At 42.5% G+C, this 24,201-nt stretch overlaps 1 protein-coding gene across 1 annotated transcript in view; it reads left to right on the plus strand.

Moving 5' to 3' along the window:
- The first annotated feature begins 4,102 nt into the window (after positions 1 to 4,102).
- LOC141777811 (contactin-associated protein-like 2) overlaps positions 4,103 to 24,201 on the plus strand; it is a 76,950-nt gene continuing 56,851 nt past the window's right edge. Inside the window, exons 1-3 of the mRNA XM_074652397.1 lie at positions 4,103 to 4,584; positions 17,635 to 17,745; positions 21,768 to 21,961. Coding sequence (XP_074508498.1) covers positions 4,500 to 4,584; positions 17,635 to 17,745; positions 21,768 to 21,961 — 390 coding nt within the window. The 5' untranslated portion in view covers positions 4,103 to 4,499. The remainder of the gene's footprint in view (positions 4,585 to 17,634; positions 17,746 to 21,767; positions 21,962 to 24,201) is intronic.

Here is a 24,201-nt window from a genome sequence, read left to right on the forward strand (position 1 = left end):
TTGACGTTTGTTAACGGACCGTCGGACAAATGTTTTTTTTTTTAGTCCAATGGGACATTTTTCGGACTATTGGTGTTTCGGAATAACAATGAGCAATAATACACGACAAACACTGCGACGACTACCTCAACAACAAAATAAAGGACAATATGTGGCCTGAGATTGCCCAGCTGCTGGGATACAATGAGGATGGTAATGTAGCTGATATGCACTTGCGAATGCTATGTTGGTCACAGAACACACACAACAGCTAGCATTAGCATCACAATTAGTTTATGTATTGTGTGGTTAACGACATTCTCTGTCTGGATAGGTTTTTGTTTTGTCGATTCACAGATGAGCTAATCATTACCTAATGATTCAGTATCTCACAGTCTGTACTATAGCAGCTCATCACATAGTAACTACTCACAAATGTACAGAATAAAAAGATGAGGTTATTATAGTAGGTATGTAACTGTAAGATGTACAGTATCAATTAATGCAGCTATGATATGTGTATGTAACTACAATATAAACCTATGTCAGAAACCAATAAAAATAGTATAATAAAAATAGCCGTGGCCATGCCCCAGCATATTTCCCATTGTCCTTTGTGTCACCCCCTCCCCCGTGCTTCCAACGCTCCCATGTCTGTCTCTCTCTGGGCCTTTCTGAAACCACCTCCGACACCCTCTCCCTACCCACTTCTACTCCGAGAGAGAAACACAGAGCTTTATCCAATGGTGCTCAGATCATTTTCTTGAGGTCAACATTAAAGAAACGAAAGAGATGGTCATAGATTTTAGTAAGAATAAGATAACAGTTCCTCCTGCCAAGATTAAGGGAGAATTAGTTGAGTGGGGTTTCTTCTTACTCCCGTCTGCCTGCCTAACCTGCCCGCTTGCCAAACCTACCTCCTCACCACTGCTTCCCTCCAGCCAGCCACGCTCTCACCCTCGCCCTGCTCCGGTCCAGCCGCGCTCTCCCCCTTGCCCTGCTCCGGTCCAGCCACGCTCTCACCCTCTCCCTGCTCCGGTCCAGCCACGCTCCATCACTCATCATTCCTCCCAGCAACCCTCCGGACATCATTCCTCTATCTCCATCTGCAATAAATCCCATTCCTTTAAACCTCACTCCCTGTGTTCTGCGTTTGGATCCCCACTTACTGATGGTGACAGTATATAGAGTAGAATGAGCGTGGTTATGTTCGATACTGTATAAACAGCGAGCAGCTATGTAATATGTATAGTGGAAAAGAGGAAAGACATTTCTGTCACAAAGGATGAGAGTTCGGTACAATCAGATAGATAATGGGAAGTGAAAATATATAAAATTAGCACTGTAGCAGCAGCAGTGATTGTTCAAAATGGCACTTGTGCAAAAACTGTCTGAGATAAACAGACAATTAAAAGTCTTTGGGGGACGGGGATGGGGGTGCAGTCATTGCTTGTGGTGGTGGAGGGGGCTGAAGGGAGAGGGCTATTGTTGGGATATAGAGTTCTTCAGGGTGACAGCTGCAGGGATAAAGTTGTCCCTGAGCCTGCTGGTCCCAGAACGGAGGCTCCTGTAGCGCCTCACGGAGGGGAGGAGGGCAAACTGTCTGTAGCTAGGGTTTGATTTATTAATTTAAAGGAACAATAATTAGTACTGACAGCTAATGTTTTAAAATGGGTACTGCAGTCCAAATTCAAAACATTATAGCCGTGGCCTGTCCTCTCCTCCGCTGTGACAGATGGCAGTTAGCGTGTGTTAGCACTATGGCGTTAGTCTCTGGCCAGCAGTAGTCAAAATGAAGTCAGAGGAGTAATGTCTACCTGAGCAGAGAATGAAGTCTCTCTCTCTCTGTGTTCAGGTCTTTGATGCCACAGGGCTGCGGAGCCCAAATGAACTACCCCATTCAATAGGAATGGAAAAACTGGCATTTTCCCCGCACCACCTGATCTTGTGTGAATGCAGCCTAACACTGAAAGCTCTGTCAGCAGCAGTGATGCAGTTGTTTTCATTGTTAGCACCGTTAGATGAAAAAGCTAACCCTGCTTCTACCCAGTGAATGAACTGAGAAGCACAAACATTACAAATACTCTAACGCCGGATTCACACCAGAGCAGTGGCAAAATGCAGCCAGTGACCAGCTGCCATGCAATGTCTGTGAAAAGCTGCAGCGAAGTGCGGCCAAGCAAATTCGAGAAACGTTTAACTTTTAGCACGCAGCCAATCAGCAAACAGATCCTGTGTCTACTGTGACGTGTCGCCCGCAAAACAGGCATTCTGTGGACAGCTCCTGGTGCTGAAACGAGATCTAATAAACTTGATGAATAAATACCACATCGCTTCATTCATGTTCTGCGTTATTTCACCAAATGAGATTTGTGTCACAAAAACACAAGACCATGAGAGTGTAGTTTTTCTAACAGCAATGGTCACCAGCAAATAAGGGAGACATAAACACGTAGTTCTCTGTCACCCTTTGTGACTCTAAGCTTTACGGTAAGTTCTGAATGTAGTTTCTGTAAACCTAGAGTTAAGAACAGAAACAAAGTGGGCACATCACATGCAGATGAGGCAGGGCCATGGTGTGGTCCTGGAGACACCTACTGTACTGTACAGAGGAGGTTAGAGTACTTTGCCAGGTGTTTATGTCTTAAAAACCTTCTTCACACCGCCAGGAATAATATTATGGGGGAGATATAGGCTACTACTCTGCGATGAAACATGAGCATTGAAAATAATCAAAAGCTGGTGCTTGGAGATTGTTGGCTTGTTTACTTTATCTCTGACATCTGGAGATTTAAATCACAAAACCTTTCTAGTTTTGACCAAATTCCATTAAGGTAAAGCCTGTTTTTGTTTGTTTTGTTAATGATTTTGATGTGCTTCCTTGAGGTGGCGCTATAGCCTGAGAACCATTAAGAACCTGGACAAAAGGAACGTTAATGATATCTTGAAACTGATTTTGAATCCATGCCTGATGCACCTGCTGCTGGTAAATCATGTTTTTATTGAAGCCTATGTAATGTGTTGTATCTTCTATATTGAAATGATGATATACTGTAGATTGGGGCTGCATGGGGGTGCAGCCTCACAGCAATAAATGGTTGCGGGTTCAAACCCGGCTTGGGGCCCTTCTGTGTGGAGTTAGCATGTTCTCCCTGTGTTATTATGTTCTCCCCGTGTTAGCATGTTCTCCCTGTGTTAGCATGTTCCCTCTGTATTAGCATGTTCTCCCCGTGTTAGCACGTTCTCCCCGTGTTAGCATGTTCCCTCTGTGTTAGCATGTTCTCTCTGTGTTAGCATGTTCTCCCTGTGTTAGCATGTTCCCTCTATGTTAGCATGTTCTCTCTGTGTTAGCATGTTCTCTCTGTATTAGCATGTTCTCCCTGTGTTAGCATGTTCTCCCCGTGTTAGCATGTTCCCTCTGTGTTAGCATGTTCTCCTTGTGTTAGCATGTTCTCTCTGTGTTAGCATGTTCTCCCCGTGTTAGCATGTTCCCTCTGTGTTAGCATGTTCTCCTTGTGTTAGCATGTTCTCTCTGTGTTAGCATGTTCTCCCTTTGTTAGCATGTTCTCCCTGTGTTAGCATGTTCCCTCTGTGTTAGCGTAGGTTCTCTCCGGGTGCTCAGGTTTCCTCCCACAGTCCAAAGACATGCAGGTTAGGTTCATTGTTGACTCTAAATGTCCTGTAGGTGTGAATGTGAGTGTGAATGGATATCTGTCTCTATCAGCCCTGTGGTAGTCTGGAGACCTGTCCAGGGTGTACCCCCCCCCCCCCCCCCCTCCCTTCACCCAATGTCAGCTGAGATCAGCTGGGATCAGCTCCCCCCCCCCCACACACACACCCTGAATAGGATAAGTGGTTACAGATAATGGATGTATTACATAGATTTCTAAACTTCTGTGGGGAATAAATTCCTATTCTATTTCTGTTCTGTTCTATTTTACAAACATGTGGGCTACTGAACCCTCCATGTGGGCTACTGAACCCTCCATGTAGCTCTGAGGACAAACACTGGTTCAGTCTTTACTCCTTTCTCTTGTGTTCCCTCCTGGGGGCCCGTGCAGACCCTCCTTCTCTGTATACATCCCCCCCCATCTCAGGAAGCCCTGTATTGTTGTGCGTATCAGACCGTACCAAGTGTGGCAGAGAGTGGGGGTGTATTGATTAGTCGGGTAGCTCAGCGGTTGGACAGCTCCCGTCTGTTTGTCTGACTGACCATGCACCTGGAGCGCGAGGCCCAGCCCGCAATACAACCGCATTGTGTTCACAGGCTGGTTCCGGAGGTTGTCGGTGAAACCCCGCTGGAGTGCCGCTGGGCAGGTTGATAAGGGAGGAGAGCGCAGACGATAGGTAGCCTACAGGGCGCAGCAGGCGGACACACAGCGCTTCTTACCGTCGCTGCTAATCAAGAAAGCAGCGTTCAGAACAACAGACGTCGCACTGAGACCCGCCTGGACCCGTCTGGACCCTTCTGGACCCGGTCTTTTGTCTATTGTCTCTTTGGCTGTGGATGTTCTGTGAAGATGTCTTATTTCACAGTGTTGTTGCTGCTGCTGCCAGTCCTGTGTAGCATCAGAAACACCTCCAGCGCTGCATCCTCAGCATCCCGTAAGTAGGCTAACACACACACACACACACACACTCACACACACTCGCAGCCGTGGCTAATATTTGGTGTCTTGCTCTTGCTGGGCCGGTTCAGCTCTCTGACTGCAGCCAGGACTCAGCATGAGGCCAAACCAGCAGCATCCAGACAGCAGGGCTGGAGATTACACAGTAGCCTACTGTAATAATGGCGACACACATACACACACACACACACACACACGCACACACACACACACACACACACACACACACACACACACACACACACACACACACGCACACACGCACACACCAACATTATCTCTTATGAAGCATTTATTAATTGTAAATGTACATTCACAGGCGCTTTAAAACAGAATGTGTGAGGAATGTGTATATATGTATATATAGTTGTATACAACCAGCCTATATTATAGTGTGTTATGATGAACAATGGTTTTGTTCACGTACTGCTTTGAAATGCTACTGTAAAATGATAATTTGTTGTGCAACAAAATTATGAGAAAGGGGCACAAATTTTCACATTGATGTCAGTTAACTCATCAGTTATTCTCAGCCTGTAAAAATCAACCATATAATGTCATATAATGGTTTTGGAGGGAACTTTTCTTGTGTCTGAAAAAACCCTGATGATGTCTTTTATTTTTATTAGGGCTGTCAGAGTTAAAGTGATAAGAACACGTTAACTCAAACTTGTTTTAACGCCATTTATTTCTTTAACGCGTTAATGCAATTTTTAGGTTGTAGCGGGCTCCGTTTTAAAGCTTTTTTAATGGCATCATATGAAACTATAAAACCTGATGAATCCATCGGTACCAACCATGTCATACTAGGTGGTCATGAAGGAGGTTAAATAACGCTCCAAACTTACACTAAATGTTGGTGAGGAAAAACTGTCATGTCCATTTGCAAAGGGATCCCTTGACCTCTGACCTCCTGATCAGTGAATGTAAATGGGTTCTATGGGTACCCACGAGTCTCCCCTTTACAGACATGCCGACTTTATGATAATCACATGCAGTTTGGGGGTAAGTCATAGTCAAGTCAGCACACTGACACACTGACAGCTGTTGTTGCCTGTTGGGCTGCAGTTTGACATCTTATGATTGGAGCATATTGTTTTATGCTAAATGCAGTACCTGTGAGGGTTTCTGGACAATATCTGTCATTGTTTTGTGTTGTTAATTGATTTCCAATAATAAATATATACATACATTTGCATAAAGCAGCATATTTGTCCACTCCCATGTTGATAAGAGGATTAAATACTTGACTAATCTCCCTTTAAAATAACAACATGTAGCACTGACAGCTAGCATTTAAAATGGGTATTGCGGTCCAAATTCAAAACATCAGAGCCGTGGCCCGTCTGCTCATCAGGTGGGATAGCAGTTAGCACAAATTTTTCGCAATTTGAGGGTTACCTTCTGGACACGTCCGTGTTAGCCTCTGGCCACCGGCGGTAGCTGGAATCACTTCAGCCGCTGTGTGTCTCAAATACTCGCTGCCTTGATAACCAGCTGCACACGGACCACAGACAGATGTGCTGAGGCTTTTCAGGTCGGTAGGATCTAACGTTAACATTACTATATCTCTGTGGTTTGTTTGCTTGTTTCCATGGCTGCACAATTTCTTTCATATGTGCCAACAGTGTGTTGAAATGGGCAGTGGACGGGTCACACCGGCCAAAACCAAAACGTTCTGGACCGGAATGGAAATGTCAAAGGAGAACATACTGGCTGTAGCATTGTTGTTGGAGAAGCCAGTATTTCAATTCAGCATGTTTCCTTAATCTCTGACGACATATCATGGTCAAATATATGGTGCCTTCAAATGTGGTGGTGTTTACCGTGTTTACGAGATGAGTCCATATGAACGCCCCCCTCTGATGGTATTCACCACCTCGTAAGTGGAAAGTTTCTGAAAGCTCTGAGTTCACGAGTTGTGACGTGTTTGTTGACGTTGTGAGAAATGACAGAGCCCATGGGAATTCATTTTTCAGTGCATATTAACTTAATATATTGTAATTTTAGTCGTATATTGTTTTACTTGGTAATTTTATAATATGTCTGAGGAAAATGTTGATATTCCCAACGGCCTCATCTTTCTCCTCTGTCATTATACCTTTGCCTTTACTGCATTATGTTATCTACTTGCTAGCTTGCTAAACTGTTAGCCTCTGTGGCTTCTAGACGCCAACAGCAGGGTCCAGACAGTAACGTTAATATTGCTGTTGCATGTATCGTGTACACGACTTCCCATGTTGTAAAAAAGAGCTCACCAGTTTCATTTGAAAGCACCAATATTACACTAATTATTACACTAATCGATTGACAGTAGGGATGCTCATTTTGAAAAAAAATGTTAACCGATAACCGACCCTCGTTAACCGATTATTAACCGTTAACCGACGAGATTTGTGCCTCGCGTCCGCTGTGTGTCTGCCCGGCGTAACGACACTGCCTGCCCGGATTAAACGATAGCGATTGCCTGATAAACAGTGTGTGTATTTGTGCTACATTAGCAGCTCTAGCATTGTCGGAGGCTTCTTGCTCGCCGCCGCCACACACATACAGTCTGTCAGCACGACGTAACTTTAACGAGTGTCCGTGTGTGTGTTGGTGGTGAGTGTGAGGTTGTTGGTGGCGTTCTAGCTGTGAACGTAGGTGTAGCAGTGTGTGTACAGTTTATTTGTCGCTGAATAAATGCTACGAAACTACAACTCCTCCGCTCCGCTCAAGCGAGCCGGAGAGACCGGAGCCGACTTCCTGTATCCTGCAACTCCGGCTCCGTCTCTTAAGGTGGGCTGTTAAGGTGGACCAGCTTTTCTCCTTAAAGAGACGAGCCGCTCCTCTGAGCCGCTCAGCTTTTTAGTTAATTATAAATATTTATTTTAACTGTTTTAACCGATAGCGTTAATCGGTTAAAATGTTTAATGTCGGTTAACGATTAAACGGTTAATTATGAAAATCCCTAATTGACAGCTGTAATTTTTATGTTAATAAAATGTATCCAAATTCAGCAATATGTAGGATATTACTACTGACATTCCTGTATGTTGCATGTCACCCTGTAACCATATACAACAACCCAAGCTCTATCTGGATTAGAAGACACAAATAAATTAAGTAAATAACACAATCACCCTTTACAAAACAATGTGGCTGAAGTCTCATTTACTCAAGGGAGGCTTTTCCGATTTTCGGCCAGCCCCTTGTCACTGCAGTACATGCAGATGAACGCTGGATTTTGTTGTTCTGGATCAAGTTTTGCCGGCGGGTGAGCCCCGGGCGTCGTTCATCTGCGTGTGCTGCCTGCGCTGTGGTACCGCGGAGCAGTTTCCCTTCCATCTGTGTGTGAAGCCAGCAGTCCTCTGCAGCTCCGTATCAAGCTAAACTCTAAGCCCGCCCACTTTTTAGCTGTCCAATCTAATGTTAAGGATTTGATTTAAATCCATCTTGTAACTGTACACCGCTCAAATATTTCATGTCACTGTGAGATAAGTCAGTATAGAAGCTAAAGACGCTCCAACTTTTCATGGGGACTTTTGATACTAGCAGAAAGCTTAAAGTGTGCAGAGGGTGGCATCAGAGTGGTATCTGTCGACTAGACAAGATGAAACAGCCGGAAACATTAAAGGGAACATTGTTAGAAACTGAAAACTTTCACTCTGACTTTGTGCTTGATTGCCGTTTACACCGAATCCAGAGGACATTTCCTCATTATTGACCAACATTATTAGGACATTGAGCAATGCTATCTGATTCTGCACTAAAATAGATGGTGTGGCATAAAATGCTGATTAGAATATGAGCTGTCACTATACATTCTGACTGATGCTGCCTTTTTCTGCCTTGGAGTGCCTGTCAAGAAATATGATGTTATAACGTAAAACACAAGTTATCACAAAAGTGATAGAAGAGGGCAAGACCATGGTGGAGATGCTATGATTTCTTTGCTTTGACAATCCCTTGAATCCGTAGGTGTATCAACCATTGTTAATCTTTATTAGACCTCTCTTACCAAAACATGATGGTGCAGCTCATACATTTCTGATCAGTCAGTCAGTCAGTCAGTCAGTGAAGGACATTCAGTTTTTTGGTAACAAAGGCTCCCATTTCATGTGTACTACAGTGAAATGTGATCATGTTGAAGTTTGTGATTTCATTTGAATGTGTCATAGTGTCGTATGGTTACTGGCAGTGATGGAGAAAGATATAGTACTTTTGCACTACTTACTTTCACTTGTTACTAACACAGTAGCTTTACCAAGTGAAACAATATTAGCAGTGAATGAGAGTATAATTCAAACTGTATTATGATGAAATACAGCAGCAGCACACTATAATAATAATAATTATAGATAATGTAGCCTGATAATCACACTGGATCCCGACATCGTTTCACTTATTCATTCAGCTTGACCTTGTGTTCATGTTAGCCAACTTTGTGCTAGGTGGGGGGTTACTTTGTATTGTTTTGCCGTAACCAATGAGTGAGTGAGGTATTCCTCCTGTCTGTCATTTTCTTCATGGCTATGATAGTGGTTGGTAGGAGCAGAATCGATCACCAGCGATCACTGTACAATGCATGCTGGTTAAATATCTGTTCGACTTGATCCCAACTTGCTCAGATGTCATGCAAACGTAAGCAACGATAACCTCACACATTCAAGGCAGCTGCCGTTTTTGGTGCTGGGCAGTCAGTTGGTCTCCACCGACGACAAAACCTCAGGGCATGATGGGAAACGCCTGGCTCTCCCCTCATCTAAGAGCTCTTCGGTATCTGGTTGGATCAACACCATAACGTTGTATAGTCTTCATTTTTTGTTTCATTGAAAAAATAATGTATTTTATTTGTATGATTTTGCACTATGAAGTTTTATTTTGCAAAAAACAATAACTGTTGTGTGGTTGATGTCAGCTGGAGGAAAAGGCTAATGAGCCAATGAGCACAACAGCAAAACCTGTTTGAATCGTTGAACAAGTCAGATATGTGTGTGAGGATTCAGAAGTCTGGAACCTAATAATTAACCACAATAATGAGTTAAATAAACTGGGGAAAAAAAGTTTGGAAACTTGTGTTTGGTGGATTATTTCTCTGTTGTTACAATGCTAATGGTCATTGTATTTTACATGGTTGGAAAGCCTGTTTATTTACCTTCACAATGATGTCCAACTTGTAAGGATCATGCATTTGTGGGATGAGCAGCACAGCTGATTATGTGGGTAGCACCCAAGAAAAAGTTCCAAAATGCTCTGCCAATGGTAAACAGTGTATTCTCCTCTCTTGTTTTGAGTTGTTTGGTGGATTTGATGATTGAACTCTCTATCAGTAACAAGGAACAAACAAGACATATTAGCTATTTTACACTTTATTCATTTAATACACCGTCAGGAGCCTCAGTAGTGGTGGAAGATCCATACGCAGCCACAACAGCCTGGCACCTTCTCTTCATGCTGGTCACCAACCTGGTCACACGTTGCTGTGGGATGGCGTTCCATTCCTCAACCAGGATTCGTTGCAGGTCAGCCAGCGTGGTTGTGTTGGTCACTCTAACACGTACAGCACGCCCAAGCTGATCCCAAAAGTGTTGAATTGGGTTGAGGTGTGGACTCTTGGCAGGCCGTTCCATTCTCTCTACTCCCACATTGTGGAGGTAGTCTGTGATAACCCTGGCTCTGTGGGGGCGAGTGTTGTCATCTTGGAGGATGAAGTTAGGTCCCAGATTGTGGAGATATGGGATCGCCACTGGCTGCAGAATCTCATCCCGATATCTCACTGCATTGAGATGGCCTTCAATGATGACAAACCTTGTTTTGCTAGTGAGGGAGATGCCCCCCCCCCACACCATGACACTGCCCCCACCAAAAGCTGTTACTCAATCGGTGCAACAATCAGCATAGCGTTCTCCACGTCGTCTCCATACTTTGACCCTGCTATCCAACTTTGGCAGACAGAACCTGGACTCATCACTGAACATGACATTCCCCCACATGTTAAGGTTCCATTGTCTTTGTTGTCGACACCAGCGCAAACGGGCCTGACGGTGAAGGGCAGTCATTGCAGGCTTCCTGGTAGCCTTATGAGAATACACTGTTTACCATTGGCAGAGCATTTTGGCAAATTCTTCTTGGGCGCTACCCACATAATCAGCTGTGCTGCTAATCCCACAAATGCATGATCCTTACAAGTTGGATATCATTGTGAAGGTAAATAAACAGGCTTTCCAACCATGTAAAATACAATGACCATTAGCATTGTAACAGCAGAGAAATAATCCACCAAACACAAGTTTACAAACTTTTTTTCCCAGTTTACATGGTTGAAAACTCACATCATATCGGATTTGTGAACAGGAAGCCACAGTAATAGAATAAAAAGGGATATTTCATATATCAGAAAGGTGGCTGTAAAAAATATTTTGTTTGTTCCATCATGGAGCACAAAGGGCTGTGGTCAGCTTGAATTTAGCTCAATTAAAAGGGATTTTAATAGTGACAGGTTTTTGTAGTGGAAAAGAAGTTCCCAAACATTCAAAGAAACTTCTGAAACCATCTCAGCAGAATCCACTTCTCCACTTCTTATCTGTGTGCTCTGGATGTTGCTTCAGTGAAGTCTTAATGCCCCGTAAAGCTGGCAAACAAGTACACGTTTGAACTCCTGCATCAGCTCATTCTTAATTCTATTTTTGAATATAATGATGAAAAAATAAATATCATAAAATTCACATTATTTCAAACATCAACTTCAAACTACCCTCTTGATATGATTTGGATATAATCTAACTATAATGCGAGGAATCTCTGTCTGTCTGTCATGTGGTGGGTGTGTTGCTGAGGATACATTGGAGTGCTTTTTCCAATGTAGCGCGATTTGGTCACGCGACACGTTCAATATTAATAAACTTTGAATAAACAAGCAGTGCCCTGTGCAGCAGCGGGGGCGGAGCTTTAAAGCTCTGCAGACTGACAAGCATGTCGTCGACAGCGGGCAGACTGTGGCTCCGCGAATGGGCATGAGCCCCCGACAACGCTGCAAGCAGCAATACCAAGCAATCGGCCCATTCCGAATGGGCACGCACTCCTGCCGTTCACTTAACAACAGAACTCTTCTTAACTTCCCTGGAGTCAGCAAGAGCAGAAAACCAACAGGAAGCAGAATGGAACCAGAGTGTTTTTCACTGGTGTTTCTGATGTTGAGTGAGCCTCGACCTGGGTGTTTTTCCCCCGTGAATAAGACTGTATTTCCCCGGTCTAAGACTTGATACTAACTTATAACACTAATTACCGCCAGCAAAATACCTCTGCTAATTTAAGTTGCAATTGATGACATTGATAACATTCAGTCACTAGCTGTCGCTTTCTCCCTCCCCCGTTCCATTGCATTCACTTCACAACAAGTGGTTGTCAACATAAATAACATATAGCTATAGGCTTATATTAAGTCTGTCTGTGTGTGTTTGTGCACACAATATTGTTCATATCTATCTAAACATCATAATAAATTTATAGCTGTCACAGGCCCTTTTGGTTGGGGGCCCCATGACACTGCATGGGGCCAATGTAAAGTCTGCCCATGGTGTTTTTCCCATGAACCAGAGTGTATTTCACCGACTTGGGTGTGTGACAATGTCATGGCAGGTGTATTATTCAGGACCCAAGGAAGTGCAGTGTCAGTGTCGAGTGTGAAGCTGTTTGTATGATCGGTTTTCCAGAAAGCTGCAAGCAGCAACAACACCAATAACACCACAGGCCGAGCATTCAGTCCTTCTGAACAGGCATGTTTTCAACGGGCGCTGCACTAGTAGAAATAAATGCTAAAAAAAACGTTGTCATTGGATGTTATCTGGAGTTTTGCAGAATTGTCAGCAGGAAGCACAAAAGGGACAATATTGTTCAAATGACCAAATAAGAAGGAGTTTTTTCCTCAGAAAGACGAGCTGTCGGTGGAGTGTTGAGGTTATTTTCCAGGTTCTCTGTTGAGCAGATAATCTCTTTCTTGTTCCTTTAAACTGCTTGAGACATGCGTGGCTTGTTGTTTTGTAATGCATATGAGGAAGCTCATTACCATACTCCGCACCTGTCATGCACACGCTGTGACCCCTCCCCCGCCCAAAACTCCATCTTATATCAATTCTGATGAACGTGTGGAGAACAAAGACACACACATACAGCCTTATGCTCCGAATCTTTCCAATTACAAGATAAAAAAGCAGTTTTATCTGTTTACTGACCAACTGCTGAACAGTCTTCATCAAAACCAAATCAAAGTAGCATGTATTTTTTTTGTATTTGTTACTTATGGATTGCTAAGGTGAATTCAAAGACTATTTATGGTATTTGGCCTTTATTCTTTTTTTAACGATTAATGATCCACATAATTAGCAGTGACATGATAATAAACACCAACAGAAGTGTTAGAATAGCCTTTATGGTACAGAATTACTTCCTTAGACACTGTTGTTGAGCACAGCTGTAATGCTGCTCCTACTCATTTTCAAAAATATGTTTGAGAAGTGACAACATACTGTATACTTGACTGACTTGACTGTATACTGTATACTTGACTGACCTGACTGACTTGACTGTATACTGTATACTTGACTGACTTGACTGTTTACTGTAAACTTGACTGACTTGACTGTATATTGTATACTTGACTGAGTTGACTGTATATTGTATACTTGACTGACCTGACTGACTTGACTGTATATTGTATACTTGACTGACTTGACTGTATACTGTATACTTGACTGACTTACTGCATACTGTAAACTTGACTGACTTGACTGTATATTGTATACTTGTCTGACTTGACTGTATATTGTATACTTGACTGACTTGACTGTATATTGTATACTTGACTGACTTGACTGTATATTGTATACTTGACTGACTTGACTGTATATTGTATACTTGACTGACTTGACTGTATATTGTATACTTGACTGTATATTGTATACTTGTCTGACTTGACTGTATATTGTATACTTGACTGACTTGACTGTATATTGTATACTTGACTGACTTGACTGTATATTGTATACTTGACTGACTTGACTGTATATTGTATACTTGACTGACTTGACTGTATATTGTATACTTGACTGACTTGACTGACTTGACTGTATATTGTATACTTGACTGACTTGACTGTATATTGTATACTTGTCTGACTTGACTGTATACTGTAAACTTGACTGACTTGACTGTATACTGTAAACTTGACTGACTTGACTGTATACTGTAAACTTGACTGACTTGACTGTATATTGTATACTTGACTGAGTTGACTGTATATTGTATACTTGACTGACCTGACTGACTTGACTGTATATTGTATACTTGACTGACTTGACTGTATACTTGACTGACTTACTGTATACTGTAAACTTGACTGACTTGACTGTATATTGTATACTTGTCTGACTTGACTGTATATTGTATACTTGACTGACTTGACTGTATATTGTATACTTGACTGACTTGACTGTATATTGTATACTTGACTGAGTTGACTGTATATTGTATACTTGACTGACCTGACTGACTTGACTGTATATTGTGTACTTGACTGACTTGACTGTATATTGTTTACTTGACTAACTTGACTGTATACTGTATACTTTACTGACCTGTCTGACTTGACTGTATATTGTATACTTGACTGAGTTGACTGTATATTGTATACTTGACTGACTTGACTGTATATTGTATACTTGACTGAGTTGACTGTATATTGTATACTTGACTGACTTGACTGTATATTGTATACTTGACTGACTTGACTGTATACTGTATACTTGACTGACCTGACTGACTTGACTGTATATTGTATACTTGACTGACTTGACTGTATATTGTATACTTGACTGACTTGAATGTATACTGTATACTTGACTGACTTGACTGTATACTGTAAACTTGACTGACTTGACTGTATATTGTATACTTGTCGGCCCAAGAATGTCCTCACTAGAAAAACATGCTGACATTTTTTGAATAGATTAGAATAGATTCAGATAAGGAAATAGATAAAAAAAAATTAAGTTAGATCTAATGATATGTGAGATATGTATAATGGTTTATGGATGCTACGATGGAAAGGATGTCCAAACCAGTTGTAGTTTTGGGTTGAAGGGGACCACAACGACCGGGGGAGTCTTAAAGTTACACCACAATTAACAGATGTTCCTATACTCAAATTTGGACATATCATGTTTATCATACCATATATACATTTGAACATAGCTTCCCCAAAACTCTCCTTACTTCTCTTATTAAATGCCATCAAACATGACATGCCAGTGGAAATAGAAGTTAGACTGACATTAATTACTGATGTAATATACAGCAGAGATATTGAAATACCAGACCATAGGGAAATTAAAATGCACAAAACATTCCAATTATATACAGTATAATAATAATAAATACACACATTTATACTAGTAATATCAGTGTTGGGAATGGGTATGGAAGTCTTAATATCAGTAACATTTATTTATTATTTGATAATAACTAGAATGGCACTCGGAGAGCACAGACCTCCGCCAAGGTGCGTGACTTTAAAACAGATCCCAGCTCCCAGCTGGCGGCACCGTGAGGTGGTCGGCTTATTATTAACACGGTGTGTTTCAGTGTGACGTATCGGCGGATGCCTCTCTCATTCAGCAGCTTTGTTATGTCTGTAGAATGTTACACTATATTGTCTCTCATCCCGTCATCTACCGCTTTGTTCTTTCTCATCGCGGACGGACAGCAGCTCCCGCACACACATCCACACCATGGATGTATTAAGATCCACGTGTGTATCTCTCTGCTCGAAGAAGGACGAAGAAGGCGGGGCCATGCGTCATCAACACATCATCAGTCACACTGTGCATGTGTTATACCCTGTGGTCTTAATGCTCAGGCTGATCGGAATCCATGATCTGGATCGCCACCAAAATCTAATGGATTGTTCAATGTGCCACACCTCACCCCTCCAAAACATTTCATTCAAATCCATCGCAAACTTTTGGAGCAATCCTGTTAACAGACAGACAGACAGACAGACCAAGAAACCAACGGCGGTGAAAACATAAACCTCCTTCCTAGGCCTTCGGCCTTGGCGGAGGTAGTAACAATTCAATAAATTTATATATATATGTGTGTGTGTGTGTGTGTTTATTTGTTACATTTTGTTTTACAAATTTAGAAAAGCGATGTTTAAGTCCAGCCTGATGTTGTCTTACACATACAGAATGATCCCAGTCTCTTCCACACAGTGAGGCATACAGTGATTAATTAAACTCTGGTATCGGATCGGTACTCTGTAATGGCCGATACCCGAAGCCCAGGTTTCGCTATCGGGACTGAAAAAATCGGATCGGTGCTAAAAATGATCAATAAATATTAATAATAACGGGGCACCAAAATGATTTAGGTGCAGTAGTTCAAAAGGGCATTAAATGGCTCTCAGGAGTAATTAATAATGATCAAACTGAAGTATTAATTATGTTGATCAATGTGATTTACTTTACATTAAATCACCTCGGGACAAAATGATAGCCAATTAATTAAATTAATAACTATACCCAAAATTACAGCATTATCTCCTTTCCTTTGGTAAAGGATGGTCCAGTGTACCTGAGATGCTAAAGGAGATAAGAAACGAAACATGGAAGCACCTTTCCTCAGCATTTAAAGAATTGGAACAGCTCTTATCGTGGCTGCCACTCATTTCACTCAGTTAGGACCCTTCCTGAGCAAAAAAGACTTCGTCGGCAGCCTGGGTACATGAGCAGGGTTTCACACACCGCTGTGAAAAGGTGAAGGATCCTGTGAAAGCTGAGCTCAAAATGTCTCTCCCACATCACATCAGAAATAGGTTTTCTGAGACTTCAGGCAAAGTTTGTGCAGATTTTGGAGGGAAACAGTTTTGGAGTCTCGACGGTCGGCCGTCGGCAAATTTCGGGCCGTCGGTGAGCGTCTGTCGCCCTAGTTTTTCAGTGTGTCCCGCGCAGTTGGCTCTAGTCTGCCCGTGTCGAAGGGTTTTTAGCTGATTCAGCGTGTAGAATCGGCGGCGAAGCCCGTCGGTGAAAGAAATCACTCTGATTGGCTGTTCAGCTTAAGTGAATCAGTGCACGAGAAGAGAAACAGAAGTGAGGAAAGTAAGCCAGCAAGTAAAGTCAAGAGGACACACACAGAAGTCTCTTCTCATTGTTCATCTTCATCTCATCTGATCATTCCAACATACAGATATTTTCACAGTGACATGAACATCTGGGATGAAGCTCAGTGTATGTAATGTAATGTATGATACAGGATGTATCATACGGCTTGTATATCTGCAGTCCTCGCTCTTCCTGTAATGTGTGGAGAGTTATTTCCTCTCACGTAGAACGTACATGCCAGTTGGCCGATGGCTGTAGTTTTTGCAGTGCGTTCAAGTGCAGCTTTTTGTCCAATACACAGGTGACGTGACGTGAGGCGACGCAACAGTCGGCCTTCGTCGCTGTTCTTTGATAACGGTTTGGTGTGTCTGGCCTTGATGGCCTTGATGGAAATTGACCATCCAAAAACAGGATGACCCGGCAGCCATGTTGAGATCAGTTTAAGAAATACCAAGCAGCATTTATGACGGTATTGAAGATCATACCGTCTGGATTTCTAAATACCCTGGTATACTGTAATACCGCCCAGGCCTAGTAGGCAGGCTCTATATGATCCACCTGACGGGAGAAGAACTAAGAGTCTACAACTATGTGAGTGGCTTTGTGAGGCTGTACCTGCTTTGATGTTTACCATGTTCACCATTAGTGAGTTAGCATGCTAACATTTGCTAATTAGCACTTAACAAAATGTACAGCTGAGGAATGTCAGTAGTTTTTGCTGGTATTTATTAATTTATTAAACCACAGTATTGGACTACTTCCAACTTTGACCTGCTAGTGGTGCTAGAGGAAAAGTCAGAGGATCACCGAAGTCAGTGGGCTTCTGCAGACTGCCATTGATGATGAGGATGAGCTGAACTTTGTGTCTGATTTTTGTCTCTTTGATTCAGAAAAGTGTGAGGACAGCTTGGCCACTCCTCTCCCCTACAGCTCCTTCACCAGTTCATCGGTGTTTGCCCGAGGATATGGAGCTGGTTACGCCAAACTCAACCGGAAACAAGGTAAGCCTTTCTAATGGCAGGTACTGTGTATTTCCTGCTGTTGTATCTGCACATGGGATCATATTCTAGATTTTATTGGTTGGTATTCTGATGAAAAATTATCACTGCATGCTGTTGCATGGACTGGTGATTCTGGTTAGTGGTGTATTTCTTCCAATAATGCATTGCAAATAGCAACACATATGCATAGAGAGGGAGGGTCCTCTTTGTCTGGGTCAGGGCATGAGTGTATGTTTGCCAGCATTCATTCAATCATAACCTCCTTTCTTTTTGGACCTTTCCCAGTCAAAGGGATCAGTGGTCAGCTCTATCACATGTGATCAGATGGAATTGTTCTTTTCATTACTATGTGTTTAATGATTTTTGAAGTGATTTATATAAATTAATGAATATGAATTATGAAAGGAAAAGGATTTGCTGAATGTTATTAGTCTGCTACCCTATGCTCCTTGCATCTGTTGACACAGAATAGAATAGAATAGAATAGAATAGACATCTTGTCCACTCGCGTGAAAATTTGTCTTTAACTTCACAGACATACATACACTGAAAAACTTCCTCTGCCATGGGTTACTTGGAATGCATGACATAAAAACAATAAATGTGTGGCCAAATGGTTGGGATAAAAGTGTTAATATTAACAATTACTGCATATCTTAAATAGACATCATAAAAACAGTAGAAGTCACTGATATCTAATAAAATATTTTTTTAGTAAGATGACAGAGAATAGAATAAAAGATCTTAAAGCTGTTTCTTGTTGCTGTTGGTACCCTGTATCATCTTCAAATTCATTAAATAAAGGATGTGAAGGGTTTGTGTAGTGTATAGCTCCACCAGCTGTCTCTGGGGGTTCCCTATAATCATGCTGGTAATTTGTTCCTAGCCCCTAAATTTCCGTACCAGCATGTGATGTTGTTGTAAATTTTAAAGTTTTAAAAGCCAGTGCTGATTGAAAATTCTGGCATAAGCCTTGGGATACTGGGTGTGTTTGGTGACCATGTGTAGTAGTGTTAATGTAGCATCTTCAGTACCTCTCTGTGCTTTATAGGCAGATTGGAGGTCTAGCTGACCATGAGGAGATGGTAGGCGCCCCAGTATAACCCTTTCCATGCACTTGCATAAGATGCTGGTAAGAGCAATGGGTCTGTAGTCAGCGAGGAGGGGCGACTTTTTTCAGGCACTGGAAAGATTGTGGATCTCTTCCATGAGAGTGGCTTAACATGTTCATCAAGCAGACCTGGCAGGAATCTTGTAGAAGCACCTTTAAGTTGATAAGTGCACCCTGCAATGGCTCTTCCTCTGAGACCATCTTGCCCTGCAGCTTTGTGTGGCCTTATTTCAGCAGGACTGCCTGCTATCTCTTCTTCAGTAAGTGTGATAGGATCCCAAACTGGGCTACATTCATTGTCAAGCATGTCCCCATGAGTGTCTTTGTCAAACCTACTGTAGAACGGGTTTAACTCACTGGCAAAGAAGACAGTATCTAAGGGTAATCTGTGCTGTGTCCTAGCCTCTCTCTGCCCATCATTATATTATATTGTATTGCTCCATGCTTTCTTTGCATCACCAGTAATGCATTGTTTTTCCATTTTGTGTCTATGCTGTTGTCTGGATCTTTTAGTTCAGCCCTGTTTTCTTTAAATAATGCCAACAAAGGCAGCCCTTTTCTCGCTGAGACATTTCTGAATTTCACATGAGAACCATACCTTTTCATTGGAGTATACCATAATGGTGTTAGTGGTCACAATATTGTTTTCACAGAAAATAATAAATGAGGTCAGTTTATTTGCATTTGCACAGTTATCAAAGAAAATGTCCTAGTTTGTATCCTCAAACCAGTAACCAAGTAAAGTCTTTGCTGGGATCATTATCTATCTAAAGAAGACTGTTGTTTAAGGCGGGGCCTGCCAACAATCATGTCATTGAATAAAACACCATTGAACTGGCTGCTTATATCAAAGACCACTCTGATTTGGCCTGGTTTTCTTGGATGGTAAACCCCCAAAACAGGTTTCCTGTTTGGGGTTCATTGTGCCTGAGCCTTGTTACTAGGCCGACAGCATCTATGTTGCTTAAATGGAAGAGGAGCTGCCCAATTGTTTACTTCATCTTTGTAGAAACCTTCCTCCATGATGTTGATGAAAGTAAGGTCTTCAACGGAAGGCGCTAACTTTGAATCATCCTTTGCCCTCTTGAGGATGTCACCTAATGGAACCGGCCTGTAGACTTTTGCTTTTGTGGGGGCACCGTGGGGTCCATGTATCTGCTTCCTCACATTGTGGATTCTTATTAGCCTATATCTTTCTCAAATAGCAGCGTTATTGGAGCTTCGGGGTCGAGTTCTGGTATCTCTTTTGCGAGAAATTGTAGGTGTGGGTGGCAAAGGGCGACCTGAGGTATAATCATTGGCCAGTCATTTAGGATTGGGGTTACACACTCTGTCCAAGTTGGCAGGGGAAGGGTGACCTGTCCATCCATAGATTCTACTTGAATGCCATGTACTCTCCTCCCTTCCATTTCCATCATGGCAGCAAGGTGAGCTACGACCTTAAATGTCAAAAAGGTTAATTAAGTCTTACCTCACGAAAAATGGATTGATTTTGTCATTGAGGACAGCATAGACCTTGATTGCTTTCTGTCATTAGTCATTGGGAAAATTCTTAACAAGACACATATTGGAACATGTTTCTCCACTGAAGTCTTTACCGCAGATGTCTGTGCACTTGGAAGACTCTCCTCTCTGCCCTGCTCTTCTGCAGGTTGAATTTGGAGGACCATAGGGCAGGTCCTGGGTGATGAGTGCTAACTCTCACTGTTGCATCCATTCCTACTAGTGCAATGCCCTTTCAAAACATGCCTGTTTGGAACAGGACAAATGCTTGACCAGTGGTATTGCTTGAATTTGCCAAAAAAAAGCTCAGAAACTATTAATAAATACATCTTATTATTGAATAGATCCAATTTACCTGTTCTGCTGTGGTTCCATCAGAGTATTGCGATTCGGTATTACGATTTACTAACTTTTTTAATACTAGACCACGGGAAAAATTGAATCATACACTTCTAGGGACTGAGACAGTAAAAATGTTTGATTTTCAAGTATGCATAGAGACAGATATCCTGAAGTAATATATATCAGTCATTGTCAGGAATTGTTTTTTCCAGCAACCCAAAAATCAAAGAATAAAGAATTTTTCCTAACAAATTCGTGGTATTTTCTTTTTTAATTTATAAGGGACATGTAATGTTTTATACTTCTGGTGAATATAATCCAATCAATCTTATTTCCATAGATGTATTTTGTAGATACAGTACCTTTTGTCAACACCTTATTTTGAAAAGCAGACGTAGTCCCACGTGTCTACTTCCTCTAACTTCTCCAAGGTGGTCTCTAGCTCTCCCGTCAGCTCCGTTCTCTTTATCCATCCATGGTCAGCTCCATCGGGGCCGTTTCAATGCAGAGAACACAAATGTCAGTATCTGGGTGCTCTACAGTTGTAGCGTCGGCCCATTTGACCATGGAGATGAGAGCGACGTTACCCCGATACGATAACGTTTCCTGTCCCTGACAGAGTTAGCATGCAGCTTTAGCCGTGATGTGTAGCTCTGCTTTTCCTGACAATGTGTGAAACCCAAAGTGTTTCCATCCTTTACTGTATGTGTAGTGTTTACCACTTTAGATTCAAAGTGTGAGTGTTCAGGTTGTATCCCTGCGGACCCTCCGCCATTTTGTGCCGAGTTTACGCTCCCAACATAAAGGAATTCTGCTAGTGCCTCTTTGTTTGTTCCATCTGACAGAAACTAGGGATTGACTGACTGTACTTGCTAAACTCCTTGCAATGACATCGTCCATCATAAAGAAACAGTACATACACAACTGTGCCTAATGCTGAAGACAGTACTCTTCCAATCATTTTGTTCCAAATGTTCAGATCAATTTTTCTGCTTTTCTTCCTTTTCCCCTCCTCCAATCATTCACCCTGTCCACCCTACACACCCTACAACACTCACAAAACTAGGTGCTGGAGGCTGGTCGCCCTTGGATACAGACCGTTACCAGTGGTTACAGGTGGACCTGGGTTCTAGGAAGCAGGTGGTTGCCATAGTGACGCAGGGTCGCTACAGTAGCTCTGATTGGACTAGCAAGTATCGGCTGCTTTACAGTGACACTCAGAAAAACTGGAGGCCTTATCTACAGGATGGAAACATCTGGGTAAGGAAGAATCTTATGTTATATATTAATGTCATCTCATCTCATCTAAACTTTCCTTTTAACCCCTTAAACATTTGATGCAATTGTCAAAAATTGCACAAAGTCGTCATTCACATTCTGCAGGAATCAGTGCCGCTTGGTTTCTGCATGATGATGCAGTATATATCGGTCAGTGTATTAACGTTACATACAGTAACTTAGATGGCGGTTGTAGGGATGCTGATTTCGGAATATTTTTTTAACCGATAACGACCCTCATTAACCGATTATTAAATCTCATGTAGCGTTGCACCAGCTGCAGTGTATGAGCACAACAGACAACTGAGTCCCCAGTTCACCGTCAGGAGAGTTACTGTAGCAGCCACGGTGCTGCGTTCACTGTCACCAGTTCACCATCAGGAGAGTTACTGTAGCAGCCACGGTGCTGCGTTCACTGTCCTCAGTTCACCGTCAGGAGAGTTACTGTAGCAGCCACGGTGCTGCGTTCACTGTCACCAGTTCACCGTCAGGAGAGTTACTGTAGCAGCCACGGTGCTGCGTTCACTGTCCTCAGTTCACCGTCAGGAGAGTTACTGTAGCAGCCACGGTGCTGCGTTCACTGTCCTCAGTTCACCGTCAGTAGAGTTACTGTAGCAGCCACAGTGCTGCGTTCACTGTCCTCAGTTCACCATCAGGAGAGTTACTGTAGCAGCCACGGTGCTGCGTTCACGGTCCCCAGTTCACCGTCAGGAGCGTTACTGTAGCAGCCACGGTGCTGCGTTCACTGTCCCCAGTTCACCGTCAGGAGAGTTACTGTAGCAGCCACAGTGCTGCGTTCACTGTCCTCAGTTCACCGTAAGGAGAGTTACTGTAGCAGCCACGGTTCTGCGTTCACTGTCTCCAGTTCACCATCAGGAGAGTTACTGTAGCAGCCACGGTGCTGCGTTCACTGTCCCCATTTCACCATCAGGAGAGTTACTGTAGCAGCCACGGTGCTGCGTTCACCGTCACCAGTTCACCATCAGGAGAGTTACTGTAGCAGCCACGGTGCTGCGTTCACTGTCCCCAGTTCACCATCAGGAGAGTTACTGTAGCAGCCACGGTGCTGCGTGTAGTGTCGAGGACACATGCAGCCACTTTACCAGTAAAAGTCTCCACCACATCATTTAGTTTAGTTTAGTTCAGTAGGTTGTCAGCTGTGTGTCTGCCCGGTATAACTTTAATGAGTGTCCGACAGACCGTGTGTGTGACGGCGGTGAGTGTGGGGTTGTTGGTGGCGTTCTAGCTGTGAACGTAGCTGTAGCAGTGTGTGTACAGTTTATTTGTTGGTGAATAAATGCTACAACTCCTCGAGCCAACTTCCTGTTTCTGTAACGCCGGCTCAGACTCTCTTAAGGTGGACTGTTAAGGTGGACCAGATATTTTCCTTTAAGTGACAAGCCGCTTCTCTGAGTTTTGCTCAGCTTTTTAATTAATCATTAATATTTCTGTTAACCGTTTAACCGATAGCGTTAATCGGTTAAAATGCTTAATGTCAGTTAATGGTTAAACGGTTAATTATTAAGATCCCTAGGAGACAGCTGCTCAGAGACGGAAGCTGGACGGCAGACTCCAGATCAGCTCTGATTGGTTGTTTTCCTCCGGTCTGTGAAATCGTGCAGATGCCGTTAGGAGCACCGGAGGACACCGGAGGACACAGAGGAACATGATTTCTTTCAGATTACCTGTCTCATGCACTACTGTCAGGATATAGTGATCGTTTTATAAAAATAACTTTTTTTAATCATATTTGCTCCATTTCTACCTGCTTTAAGAGATGAACACATTCATATCAATAATTTCGGGCCAATGATATCATATATATTATTCTGAAATGGGACATTCTGCGTAATGATTATTTTTACTTTTGGTACTTTAAGTATATTTGGATGCTGATGCTTTTGTACTTTTACTTGAATAACATTTGAATGCAGGACTTTTACTGTTAAATGCTAATTGGCATTGTATTTTACATCGTTGGAAAGCCTGTTTATTTACCTTTGCAATGATGTCCAACTTGTAAGGATCATGCATTTGTGGGATAAGCAGCACAGCTGTTGGTGTTGACTCTTGTTTTGAGTTGTTTGGTGGATTGGATGATTGAACTCTCTATCAGTAACAAGGAACAAACAAGACATATTGATTCATTTAATACACCGTCAGGAGCCTCAGTAGCAGGTGAAAGATCCATACGCAGCCACAACAGCTTGGGTAACCCTGGC

The sequence above is a fragment of the Sebastes fasciatus genome, chromosome 11 (genome assembly GCF_043250625.1).
Source record: "Sebastes fasciatus isolate fSebFas1 chromosome 11, fSebFas1.pri, whole genome shotgun sequence".
In the NCBI taxonomy this organism is placed as follows: Eukaryota; Metazoa; Chordata; class Actinopteri; order Perciformes; family Sebastidae; genus Sebastes; species Sebastes fasciatus.